This window comes from Nilaparvata lugens, unplaced genomic scaffold, assembly GCF_014356525.2.
Source record: "Nilaparvata lugens isolate BPH unplaced genomic scaffold, ASM1435652v1 scaffold6927, whole genome shotgun sequence".
NCBI classification, from domain to species: Eukaryota; Metazoa; Arthropoda; class Insecta; order Hemiptera; family Delphacidae; genus Nilaparvata; species Nilaparvata lugens.
The window spans coordinates 1-13,393 of record NW_024092678.1 but is presented as its reverse complement, the minus strand read 5'-3'; the positions used below and the strand labels follow the sequence as shown (position 1 = coordinate 13,393).

Below are 13,393 nucleotides of genomic sequence, written 5' to 3'. Positions count from 1 at the left end.
GTGGCAAGTGACAAGCACTCAAAACCTAGCTTGAACAATTGGCAACAACTTCCTGTTTACCTACTCTATTTTCACTTATTTTGTGGTTCGGAATCAACCTAAAGTTTCAGAATTGTTTTCCTGTTCCCATAAATTGGCTTGAACGGCGAAACTAGGAACTTATCGGTTATTAGGTCCATGAAATCAGTTTTAAAGCAGTATAGAATTTTGATTCTGCCAAATTACAAACCATTATCAAAATAATTGAAAATAATTTGTCGAAGGATTAGTAATATCGGTATTTTCCTGAAGTCTCTTACAGAACGATTCGTTTCCTTTTCAGATACGATTCAACCAACCCTCTCATTCTATTGTTATTAAATAATATTGAACACTGCTTATCTTATCTTTTGGCTTTTCCATAATATTTATGTTCTTATTAGTCATGTTTACTGTTGCCTCCAATTGAATCGTAGGTCATTAACGTTTCTGTTTGTGATGACTCATTCAGATTGATTCCGCTGATAAGCAACTCAGAAATACGAGAAAGTTCCTCGATGATCAAGCCAACGAACGTGAGCTGGAAAGGGACGAATTTACACGTGCTATTACTAAGCTCAAACAACAGCTGCAAGACAAGGAACGCGACTGGATGTCAAAAGAGCGGTTCGCTTCTGAAGTAAGCTGTCATTTTAACATTTTTGAATATAGATATTTGTTTAGTATTATGAAAAAAATATTTGACTTGTTTGAATCCTCAATCTCAAGAGAATTGTAATATTCTTTTCTATATTTCTATTTTGTGATCTATTGAAAATAATCCACAAAATTCAATTTCTCAATAATTCTATAAATACATTTTAAAACTATCAAGACATTTTGAAGAGTCATGTATTTGATATCGCATTTTTCATAGTAGGTTTTCTAAGGTAGTTGAGTTGTAGTATGAAGGTGAAACTATCTTCTTATTTTCATTATAAATTAGGTTGTAATAGCTTCAAGTATTTTTCTTGAAGAGCCTTCACATTATTGTAGTTTGTCAAAAAGTCAGTGTATTTTATGTACCTATTTCAGAGTTTAGATATACGTTAGTCACATTATTTCGTTATTTCGCATGCGTAATCTTGGTATTTGTTTCATCAGGTTGCTTTGAATAAGTACAGTATTGACAAGGTTAATATCTCTTCTCTCAGTTATGTACAAGTCTACCATTAATCCAAGGTCTTGAGGTGTAGGATTTCAATCAACTTCATTTCCAAAGTACAAATCTCATTTAAAATAACACTATTGATGGCTTTTTCTTCTTTTCGTCTTGAGACATTTGTTGCCTAAATCAATAGCCAAATTTCAATCAAGACTGAAGGACTCCTTCTATACAATCCATCAATACTATTAATGTTGTTTTATTAGTTTATACCGACAATTGCTCGACGTATTACAAGAGAATAGTATCTAGTTGTTAAAGGATTCGAAGTTTGATAATTCAGTCTATGTAAATACTGATGAGTAAAAATGTAGTGCATATTGTTTAGTTAACAAGCATGATTAAATTAGTCTATCTTTTGATAAAATGGTGATGGATAGTGCCCTTTGGTTTTAACCTTTTAAATACAGCGTTATGCTGAATTTAATCATTGGTGTGTGTATACTATAGTGTAGTGTAATCTTTTATTTAAAATACTTGCGCTAGATGTATGAAACAATAACTCTCTAATGCTGATGAATCAAATGTAATTGATAATAAGATAGTTATAAACTTCATTGAATTCCATTTGACTGAAATCTCATAGTCAAATATTGATTTCTCCAGACTTATGGTGTATGCATTTATTTAATATATCAGATTATGTATATCATAGATAATCATTATAGATATCATATTTTGTATATTAGATTACATTTTAAATGAGGAATTTATATTATCAGGCTCAGAGAGATATTATGCATGCTCTATTGGCAATAGTAAGTAGGCATGCCTATAACCGGCTTGATGTATGTCTAGCTCAGCATCTAGATACTAGAACACAATTTCTTATGAATGAACATGTGGATGTTGTATGCTCCTAATCAAATATCTTCAGATATCTAATTCAAGATAGAGTTTTTAATATTTTCAAACTTCATTATTAATCAATCCATTTTTTTTGTTTAATTATCAATACCATAATCAAAAATCTATATTCATTTTTTGAATTCAGATTATTAAGGAGGCTTATCTTATCGGTTTTTGGTTTTAGAAAAACGTAATATTTAAGATCAAATAATTGTCCAATGATTGTAGAAATCAATATTTTCATGTACTGTTAGTATTTTGTCTAATTCCATACCAATCATGATAAAATAATAGCACTGCTGAGTATATTTTTGAACACACGATTATACATACTTCTACATTTTTATTAGCTTCTTCTATTTGTTTTGTATCGTAATATTCTCATTAAAATTTTATTTTTATTTAGCATATGCACTCAATTCACTGCTTTTAATTGAACTATTATCACTATTATTGACTAACTCTGCACTTTGTTTTGCACTTGATTTAGAGATCAGCATTTCAAAATGGGTCTCTGTTATCAGAAAAGGTAAGATTAAATTATTTTCAACTTTTTAAAAAAGTTATAGAGCAAATCCAATTCTTGTTTGAGAAAGCTCAATGTATCTCATGAATTAGATAATTCGTTGTTATAGTACCTAGTCGTTCTTGAACTGTTATTTTTTTACTAGAAATAAATTTGAGTACTGTAACTGGAATTGTAATATTGTAATCGTCTCTGTTTTTACTGCCAGTTGATTTATCCATATCTCCATAGAACTAAATTGAAAACTAGAGCTCATTCATATTCCCAATTTTCTTTCTTTCAAAGACTTTAGGTTCTAGAAGAAAGAACAACTTCTATTCGAATACTTTATGTATTGTAGCTATTGGATTGAAAATATATTTCCTATATATATTATTTTGTTAATAATGAAGAATCAATTAAATCATAAATTTTGATATAATTATTATTGAACGAATTCATCAGCATTCATTTGAAGAAAGACATTTTCTCATTCATTTCCAGTTGCAATTTTTTGTATTTCATTGAAGTTCACATCACGGTGGAGGATAGGCCTAATAATAAATTTAATTGGTTGAAGTATTTCTAGAATCATTCTGTGCACATTTTGAAAACTGGTGTGGTGTACTGCTCTTTTTTTGGTAAATAAGAACTTATTAGTGATAGTATATTAGTAATAATCAATTAATTCCATTTTCAATGTTACTAATTTATGTGTCCCATTAATATTCTACGATGTTAATACATCTTCTTCACGGAAATTTTCTTACTTGAAAATCATAAAAAGCTTGAAATAGTCGAGAATCCGATAAACTATCAAACTTTTTTCTGTGATAAGCAGAACTTTAGAATTCATAACCATGGTGATCAGTTTTATAGGTTGAAGCATTGGAGCAGAAAGTTCAGGAAACTACAAATTTACTGAAAGAGACTGAGGAAAAGAAAGATGCCATTGACCGAGAGTTGAAGGAAGCTGATCAGAAGGTATTTTGTTTTTCCGTACTTATTTTTTATTATTCAAATTGCATCACAGTGTAATTAATTAACATGCTTCCACCCAAAAATTTCAAGGCCCGGTGCCCTTACTCCCGAATAAATTAACCGTGGTCAAATTAGGTCATCGCCAATTCGTGCATTGGGTTCCGTTAGATGAAGTCATTTAACTTGAGTTGACTGAATTCAAATCCGGGAATATGGCTATAAAAATGAGAATTACAGAGTGCTTCTCGCATTATTGTTGTAATATAAAATGTTTTTTTTCTAATTTAAAAAATATCAATGAAGTATTCCTCTCGAAAACACATTCTTTTTCTGCTGAGGGTGATGCCCACATAAGCTCTGGGCTTGCGCGTGGGTAATAAGGCGGATGATAATGCGAGATGAATGGACCTTCAGTTTTAGGTGGATTCCGATAATAAAGTGGGTTCCTATAAATAACATTTATAGATAATAAAGCAACTTAGAACTGATTCGCCCATTTAATTTTTTCTGTATTCAACATTGTTTAATTTACCCTATATGTTTTCAAACTATATTTTTAAATAACTGATACAAATTTCTCATGGCAAATTGTCCTTTTATCTTAATATTACGAATCTATTTTAATATCAACCCGTTTTTTAATACAGGTACTTGTCCTGAAAGAAGTAATTAGAGATTTGGAATGCCAAGATCGTACGAAAACTCAAAGGCAAATGACTCTTGAACAAAGATTGGATGAGTTGGAAAGGGAACTCGAGTCTCAGAAAATTGATCAGAATGCCATGGTTCTTGAAGTAAGTAATGCATTATTATAACTAACATTTTCAGCATTCCTTGTTCAGTAATAGAATCTGCTTACAATTTATTCTCATTGATTAATCAATTTGACATTACAGTAATTAAATATGATTTCTATCAAATTAATTCAAATTTTTATTTGAATATTTTTAATACTTTCAAAAATCTCTAGTTTCAGTATGAAAAATACATGATACACTCTTGATTACAGTCGTGTTGCTATTGATCACATTTGAAACTGTTAGCCTAGTTTTGAAAATTAATGGAAAGTTTCTCGATTACTGTAAATTCACTTTGATAATAAATAATAGACTTGCGTGTAATATAAACTAAAAATGCTGTCTAGCGGACTGACAGAGCAATCAATTATGAAAATCATCTGAAATCAATCAATCAATCCTGTTTCTTTTATTCAATTTTGTTATTTGCTATTCATGAACCGCTAGAACTCACATGATATTGAAACAGACACAGACTTGATTGAGCAGTACATTAAAACAATATTAAGATAATTATTTCTCAAGTCATGTCCTCAATTACTATGAATAATTATTTTTATTATATTTCATTCATTATGAATTTCCAGCTGGAAGCTATGCAGAATGGGTCACCACGTGATATCAATTTGAAACAACTGGAAGAACACTTCAAGAAGCAGTTCAATCCCAACGTTGTTGAGCAAATGAAATCCCAGGTGAGTAATCCCTGTTCTTTTGTAAAATATTCATAATATGATAAACATGGACTTTTGGATGACCGTGAGTATGAGCGGCATAGCATGAGTGGTAAATACAAGAAAATCTACTACTACTTACCGGAGTGAGAGGATCAATAATTAAAATTACTTATCATTATTTTAATGAAGATGACTTCCTTCAAAAAGAAACAAACATGTTTCAAAACCGAGATGTAGCTGTAGCTGTTTATCAATTTATTGAATTCGTATAAACTCAAAAATAAATTGAATTTTGGTATAATATTCATAACATGTTATCCACTTTGATGCCAAAGTTTGAATACTACAAAATGACATTATTATTCCCTTAGTATCTGATTACATTGCTGTGAAATTCTTTATTCTATATTTTCACAAAAAGCCCATCATGAAAATAATTCCTGATCCAAACTCATCGTTGTAACCTAGGTTAGAAGCTCATCCATCCATGAGGCTACCAACACATCCTTGTGACCTGAGGTTACAAGCTCATTAACATTTGCATTGTTCAACTGATGTAATATAGCTTAGTTGTTTTTAAAAATGTTCGATAATGAAACAAATATTCTATTCCAGCTTCGAGAGATGGCTAGATCCATTCAGCGGCAAACCAATATATGGAAGGTCTTAACGGGCATGTATCCAGCGCAAGTTGAGTTCACCATGAGGATATATCAATACGGTAAGGCCTTGAGATCTTCTTTGAATTTACTAAGCTTTTTTGTAATTTGTTTGAAATAATTTCAGACTTGTAAACACTTATTGCAACGTTTTACAGTTCAAACTTGGAATAATAATAAGAAACTATTCTATATCCGTAATGAAGAGTATTTTTTTAGAACAAGAATGATTATGTTGTATCATTCATATTTATTTATTTCAAATCAAAACAAGCTTTATTATTAATGACAAAATCAATATTTACAATCAACACAAGACAATATTGAATACAATACTCTTTGTTGAAGAAAATCTTGTTTGCCTGTCCCTTTATTTCCATAAAAAAAACATTTGTAGTTGCTGTGCTGCTGTACTTTTTTCTTTTATAATCTGGCTGTGTGGCAGAGAGGACCAGGGTCCTAACTCCGCCCTTAATAAAGGCAATAAATAACTCGATCAATTAATTCATATTTAATAATTTTGAACAGTGGTAAAATTTTTACAGAATGAGAGGCATCACAGTATGTTTTGGCCAAAAGTTGCTACATTTATTTATAATGCAGTACATTAAATTTCAAATGATACAGAACTGAAGATTATTCATTGAAAATATGACCACATCATTACTGCGTTGAGTTGGAATTCGGTCTATACTATTACAAAGTTTTACAGCTCTCCACTATTCATATACAATGTAGCCCCTTCATAAAATGTTCATTCAAGCAGCTGTTGTTATTATGCCTATTTTATCTGCAGGGAGCAATTGATCTATTTAAATGTCAAACTCCTGAGGGATGTCGTTCCCCTCTTCTCTCCCTTCCAACGGACGAAATCTCCCTCCTTCAAGACCAGCTTACAAGACACCCAAAATTGAAGAAATCGCAATGAAGCGAATAAGGGATCAAGAGATGCACTCAATAGCCTGCAATCAAGATATGAGGTAATAGACTGTGTAATATTTCAGTTTCACTAGAATTTTAACGTTATATGAAATGCAATCGTACATATCTTTGCACGTGCCATCCTATACTTTCTTACCCATGTAAAAAGTGTGTTATCCCAGGAATGTTATAGCATGTGGCCTGCCTATGAGGGGCGATAGGTCTTATAGTTATTAGGAGCGATTTATGTCTTAGATCGCTCTTTAAGATAAGGGCCGGGACCTTACAGTAAGATGCGTTAGGAAAAGACTATCCACTTTAAGACACCACTTTGACGACCTTCTGCATAAATTCACCTAGCATAACACACTTTTACACGAGGTTAATCACATCCACTCACAATTAAACCACTGCATAATCATCTGATCAGCAATAGGCCTATCCTAACCAATTTTTTTTTATTTATTTTCAATTAATAATGATGAATTCTCCTTTAAAAACTTTAATCTTCATTCCAATTAATAATGATTAATCCCCTTTTAAACTTCAATCTTTCTAATCAAAAAAATATAATCATGTCTCACCAGGTTCTCTAAAAAACTGGGAACCGTTGGTTCTCCGCACTGGTATCGGGTGCGGCAGCAAAACTTCCTTTTTTAAAGTGTCGCCATTCAGTCAGCTGATCTCTTAGTAGAGCGAATTTGGTCTCGTTAGAGAAGTCAGATCATAAAGTTTTCTTCCGACATGTTCATTTGAATTTTTTCATGCATTGAACAATGAGAAGTGTGCATTTGCCGTTCAGACATATTTTTCGAGCGGATGTTCTGTGATCACAACCCAGCGCGCATTTCGAAATCGCTTTAATTTAGCCCCTTTGGCTACTGTCCCGGACCGGAATACAATATTGTTACATAGTTCACTACGTTCAGGCAAACCGCAAGTGCGACAAGACGAAGAACTAAGTCCCTCGGCTTCGGCCCTTAGATCACTGAGAATATTGAGGCAGCGAGAATGTTTCAATGTTGTGATCACTAAAGCGTTCTGCGCGCAAACATGCGTCTGCTCTTGAACTTTCCGATCGTTCTGTGAGACGAATTCTTCATTTCTATCCGTACAAGATGGCAATTGTGCAGAAACATTCTGAACGTGACTTCAATTGAGGGAGCACTTCCAGGACGCCTCATATCAGTTAAGAGCGATTTGGAATGGCCAGCCCGATCTCCCAATTTGAACCCTTGTGACTTTTTTCTATGGGGTTTTTTGAAATTCCTTGTTTATTTGAACCTTCAAGGACCCTTCAAGATTAAAGACCAATACAGGGAAGAAATTACTAACATAACGCCTGCTGGCAAGAGTCATGACAAACGCCAAAAATCGGTTTACTCAGTGAATGGGGAACATCATCTACCTGATTTGATATTCAAAACTAATTGAAAATAACTTTATATGTGTGTCTACATTACAAAAAAATACATACTTCTGATCCATACAAAGAGTTTTTGTACTTAAGAAAGAAAGTTTCGCTGCCGCACCCTGTATAAGCCAAAAAATGTATCTTTTGAATAAATACTGAAAGTATAATTGATTAACTTAATGATGAGCATTGGTGACTCAAGTTTTACTCTGTCACATAAACTCTCATTCTATTTGTTTGTTCTTTTTGAAATTGTAGAAGTATTGAAATTCAATAGAACCTAAACTAGTGACTTATGTTGTGTTACAGCATTCATTTAAAATTGATAATTATTATCCCTGTAAAATGTTGTGTATGGGAAAAATTGACATTCTTTTTCTCAAATATTGTTTAGCTTATTTGTTGCTGATCTGTCCTACTGTCATCACACCACTTTTCAGTTACTATAGCACTCATAGTAATTATACTTTCTTGCCCTATTACCCTAGGTAAGGAAAGTATTGCTTTCCGAAAAATTAAGCTACCTCAATTTCTAAATTCTATACGTTTTAAGGTCCCCTGAGTCCAAAAAAGTGGTTTTTGGGTATTGGTGTGTGTGTGTGTTGTGTGTGTGTTGTGTGTGAGTGTATGTGCGTCTGTGTACACGATATCTCATCTCCCAATTAACGGAATGACTTGAAATTTGGAACTTAAGGTCCTTACAAAATAAGGATCCGACACGAACAATTTCGATCAAATGCAATTCAAGATGGCGGCTAAAATGGCGAAAATGTTGCCAAAAACAGGGTTTTTCGCGATTTTCCGAAAACGGCTCCAACGATTTTGATTAAATTTATACCTAGAATAGTCATTGATAAGCTCTATTAACCGCCACAAGTCCTATATCTGTAAAAATGTCAGGAGCTCCACCCCATCTATGCAAAGTTTGATTTTAGATTCTCAATTATCAGGCTTCAGATACAATTTAAACGAAAAATTCAAGTGGAAAAGATTGAGCATGAGAATCTCTACAATTAATGTTCAGTAACATTTTTTTTGTATACAATCAAGTAGGTTTTTCTCTGGAATATCTAAAATAATTCTCATTCTATGGTTTACTCCTCGTTCATCTTGTTTATATAGCAGTTCACAAGTCCTATCATCCTATTTCTCAATCATTTCATTTCCTCCCAGAATCAGATGTAGCCATCGAACTAATTTTTGTTTCTCGTTTGTAACTTGTAGGATGTGCTCGCTGAGAAAGAAGTGCTACAAGTGAAGTGTGATAAACAGCTGTCAACCATCGCCTCAACCAAAACCACGTTGGACGAGGTGCGAAGGCGGGCCGAGTGGCAGCAGAACAAGTGTGACGCCATCAACTTGGACAAGATTGCGTTCTCGAAAAGGAAGTGCACACTTGCAAAACTCCATCAGAAGCAAAGAAAGAGAGGTACAATGCTCTTGAGTTGGGTAGTGTTGTTAGATTTGCAAATATCCCATTCTAACTTCTTAAAATGTATGAATTCAGGGCTAATTTCTTTTATTTATAAAATAGAATTATAGTACCATTTGAAATTAATAAAATAATTAAGAATACAATTAATAACAACTAGTTTCAGTGTTCATACCGTCATAACCTGACGCTGGTGTGGATCACTGAAACTAGTTGTTATTAATTGTATTCTTAATCTATTAACTTATTAATTTCAAAGGGTACTATAATCCCATTCTAACTATTTCTATCAGAATATGAATTACTTACAATTTTTGTATGGTGCTACTCACATTTTTGATTGAATAAGCTAGTACATTATAAAAGTAAATAAACTAATAGTTTTAAAAACCAAAAAAGGTACTAGTTTATTTAATTAAAAGATTAATAATTATAAGTAGGCTACTAAACGAAAATCCAAATAAATGCTGTCAACCACCATGAAGAGTTGTGCTACTGCAAATATTGACAACGGGAGAACAGCTAGCGTTGACGACATTCGAATTTTATTTTCGTTTATTAATTAATTATTATTAATTCGTTAGCATATTTGAATAAATGCAATATCTTATTTATTTTATTTCTCTGTGAAGAATTTGAAGTAAATACATATAAACAAACTATACTATGAGGAGCGAATTAACTGATAATAGAATTAACTTGTATAAAACCTGAAAAAGCCTAAATATAATATTATTATTTATTATGATATTATCATGTTTAAATAATGGTCAAATAAATTGGTTCTTACCTGTGATCATTTTCTAAGAACATCCAAGATAATAATCCTATTTCATACACAGAATTACATACTAAAACAGTTCGTTCATATTTTGCAAGATTTTTGTCATAGTGCACTATATTCTCTATACAGAATACGGAACTGTTGAGTTTTTACTGTATTAATATGTTGATGAAGGGTTCATTGGAAATTATAAATAATACGGTCATTATTTTTATTCTAAGTCGACAATAGAAATAAATTATGAATTTTCTTTTTTGGTATTTCCGAGTTGAAAGAATGTTACAAATTAATCTAGAAAATATTCGTAACTGATATTTATTATGTTCATTTTTCTGTTGCCATACAGGTAGCTACTCATCAACAGCAAATAAGTAACTTACAGAGGATTGTCGCTGATAAAGAAGTAGAACTATGCAATTATGTTGACAGTCAAAACAATCAAGTCGAGTTTCTTCAGCAGAAACTGAAGGTCATGGAAATCGAGAAAGAAAAGATGATTGTAAGTTTGCAACTAATTCTCTATAAATGAATAGATAAAAAATTATAATGCATCAATGTTGAGGATGATTATTGTTTTATTCTATATGTTTTCAGTAGCAGGTCATATTATTAATTTTCCTTCAATGCATTTATCTGTTGTGTTATGTGTTAACTCATACGTACTGTAGGTATTAAATTGTGCTAAAAGATTTAATCTCATTTAATTATTCAACTTGAATAACCTGTTACTGTAATACTCTAGTTGAATAGAAACCACAATACTCAACAAGTCATTGAACTGACTTTTTACAATATTACTTTATTTGCCAAAATTTTCTACGACTGCAGACTAGAAATGTCTATAGCTAGAAATATTTTCGGTCATGAGCATTTATTCATTAATCCATTCATACAATACGTACATTATCAAAATGATAGGGAGAGAAAAAATAAGCTAACCTTGTGCTATTCCTCTCCCAAATTTAGATAGGGTTAAACATAGTCCGAAATAGGTTAAATTTAGATAGGGTTAAACATATTCCGAAATAGGTTAAGTCTTGTAGTTCTTTACTTAACAAAATTGGCAGTCCTTAAATATGTTTACAAAGTTTATTTTCAAATTTAGATGTTTCAAAACCAAAAATGGAACAATTTTTTCACTTTATTATTACTTAAATAGAAAAGATTCACAAAAAATATTCAAGAAAAGTTTGTTATCTTGTTTTTGTTCAGTTAGTGATGATTAAGTATTGAGTAAAAAACGTTAAATTTAAAGAGTTGGATTTTTATTTAATTTAGAGTTGTCAGTTCTTTAGCATAATTTGACATAGTCTATTCCAATAATTTGGAATAAGAAAATTCTCGGTCATGAGCATAATTTGACATAGTCTATTCCAAAAATTTTAAAATTTTCATTTGTTGCAGGTAATGCTGAATAAAATGAGGGAAGGCCATAATATCAGCTTACCAGCTTTGATGGAAGAACTTTTGGCAGAGAAGAATGCTGACATTGATTACCTTGAACAAATGGTGAAAGAATTACGTGATGGCCATGTGAATACCTCTTTTGTAAGTGAAGTTCCATGTGCATTCGTCCGTTAGGTTTTCCTTTATCTCTTGAAATATTACAATATAAAAGATCTCTACTTTCAAGAAATAAAAAACATCCAATTACCCTTTGTTATTTCTTGATAATTAAGAGTAGCCCTAACCATAAAGTTGAGCTCTCTACTGCTTGTCCAAGTGAAAACCATCCGATTTAAGGTTATTATTAATTTCTTGTTAGCTATTTTTGTTGCATACTTTTTAAATTGATAAATTCGAACAATTATGTTACATCAATTATTATTTATTGCTTCACAGGTGGAGAGTCAAAATAGCTCTAAAAAGTCGAGTAATTCCAATTCGAAAGGCTACAGAGTTAGCTTTGCAGATGATGTTGAAGTGTCTCACATGAACGACGGTGAACGTACCAGAGATGCCAATTTCTCCAACGTTATGCATGACTTTTCTCCCCACTTCAGTAGTACGGTAAGTTACATTTCTCTTATGAAACCAACATAATATAATGTTGAAAGCGGCCCCTAGAATATCAATATTACTGTACAAATTAGATTGTACAATATTTTGACGATTGTCCTTACACATTCAGTAATATTTTACAATAATAGTTTTTTTCAAATAAATCGAATTGTTTGATGGAAATATTGAAGGTAGTGCAATATTTTGCGAGCAAAGACGGCTAGTATATTTTGCAACCATTGTTATCATTTTCATTCTCATTGCCTGAAAAATAGCTATCAAAACTATAAGGTATGAACCTTTCTAACTAACTATTCACCTGAGCACTGCTTGAATCTGACTTTGTCATAGAATCTCAGTGAAGGATATTAAGACTGTGCAAAGGCTAAAAATAAACTTTCTAATCGAGATATTTTTCGATTTGTATATCATCAAGCTATCAAAATGAAAAAGTTTTCTCAGGAAAACATTTTTTTCCGATCATTACTTTTCGAGATATAAGCGACTGAAGTTTGAATTTTTGGGACAGAACATTTCAAATTCGGTATGATATAAATCCATGAGATTTAGAGGATGGATTGATTCTTCATGGTATTGTTGGTCTAGTAAAACAAAAATTTTCTGAAAATGTCATTTTTTGGAAAAGTTATTCAATTTACCAAAAATAACTCAACCAAAAGTTATTTTTACTAAATTGAATAACTTTTCCAAAAATTGATATTTTCAGAAAATTTTGGTAGAAAAATCAGAAGTATTGGTAGAGCATCCAAACCATTATATAAATTGATAAAAGAAAAGCAAATTTGGCAAAAGCCTTTTGGAAGCAATTAATACGATCAAATAAGTTAAATATTATATGGAAGATGACATATTAGTGTATTGTGAAAATATTGTTTATTATAAGTAGGTTATTAGATTTAAGTTCGTCACTGATAATAAAGTGATACCGGTACTCTAAAGTCAGTATATCAAGAGTTATGGTTTCATAGAATCAGAAAGTATCACTTTTCTTTTTGGGGCTATTGAAATTATTAAAACACAATAAAATGTATCATGTACCCTTGATGTTTTTGATAAAATCAAAAGTTACTTGATTAACTTAATTGCTGTTTCAATCAGGAAGTACAACGTTTCCATTAAGCTGTGCAAAGGCTAAAAATAACTTTCTACTCATGATATTTTTCTAAGTT

The 13,393-nt window shown here is 31.5% G+C and overlaps 2 protein-coding genes across 2 annotated transcripts; both read left to right on the top strand.

The window, feature by feature from the left end:
* Positions 1-490: 490 nt before the first annotated feature.
* On the top strand, positions 491-10,577 carry LOC120356501 (A-kinase anchor protein 9-like; the record flags this gene model as incomplete). Its single annotated transcript, XM_039445443.1, has 8 exons — positions 491-658; positions 2,523-2,561; positions 3,417-3,521; positions 4,166-4,312; positions 4,903-5,010; positions 5,608-5,682; positions 9,211-9,415; positions 10,549-10,577. Coding segments are annotated over 8 exons (876 nt in total), but the record flags the coding sequence as incomplete, so codon positions are not given.
* LOC111063804 lies at positions 6,543-12,212 on the top strand (the record flags this gene model as incomplete). The annotated part of the gene is made up of 5 exons (XM_039445442.1): positions 6,543-6,631; positions 9,211-9,415; positions 10,549-10,701; positions 11,607-11,750; positions 12,045-12,212. Coding segments are annotated over exons 3-5 (339 nt in total), but the record flags the coding sequence as incomplete, so codon positions are not given.
* Between the last annotated feature and the right edge of the window lie 1,181 nt (positions 12,213-13,393).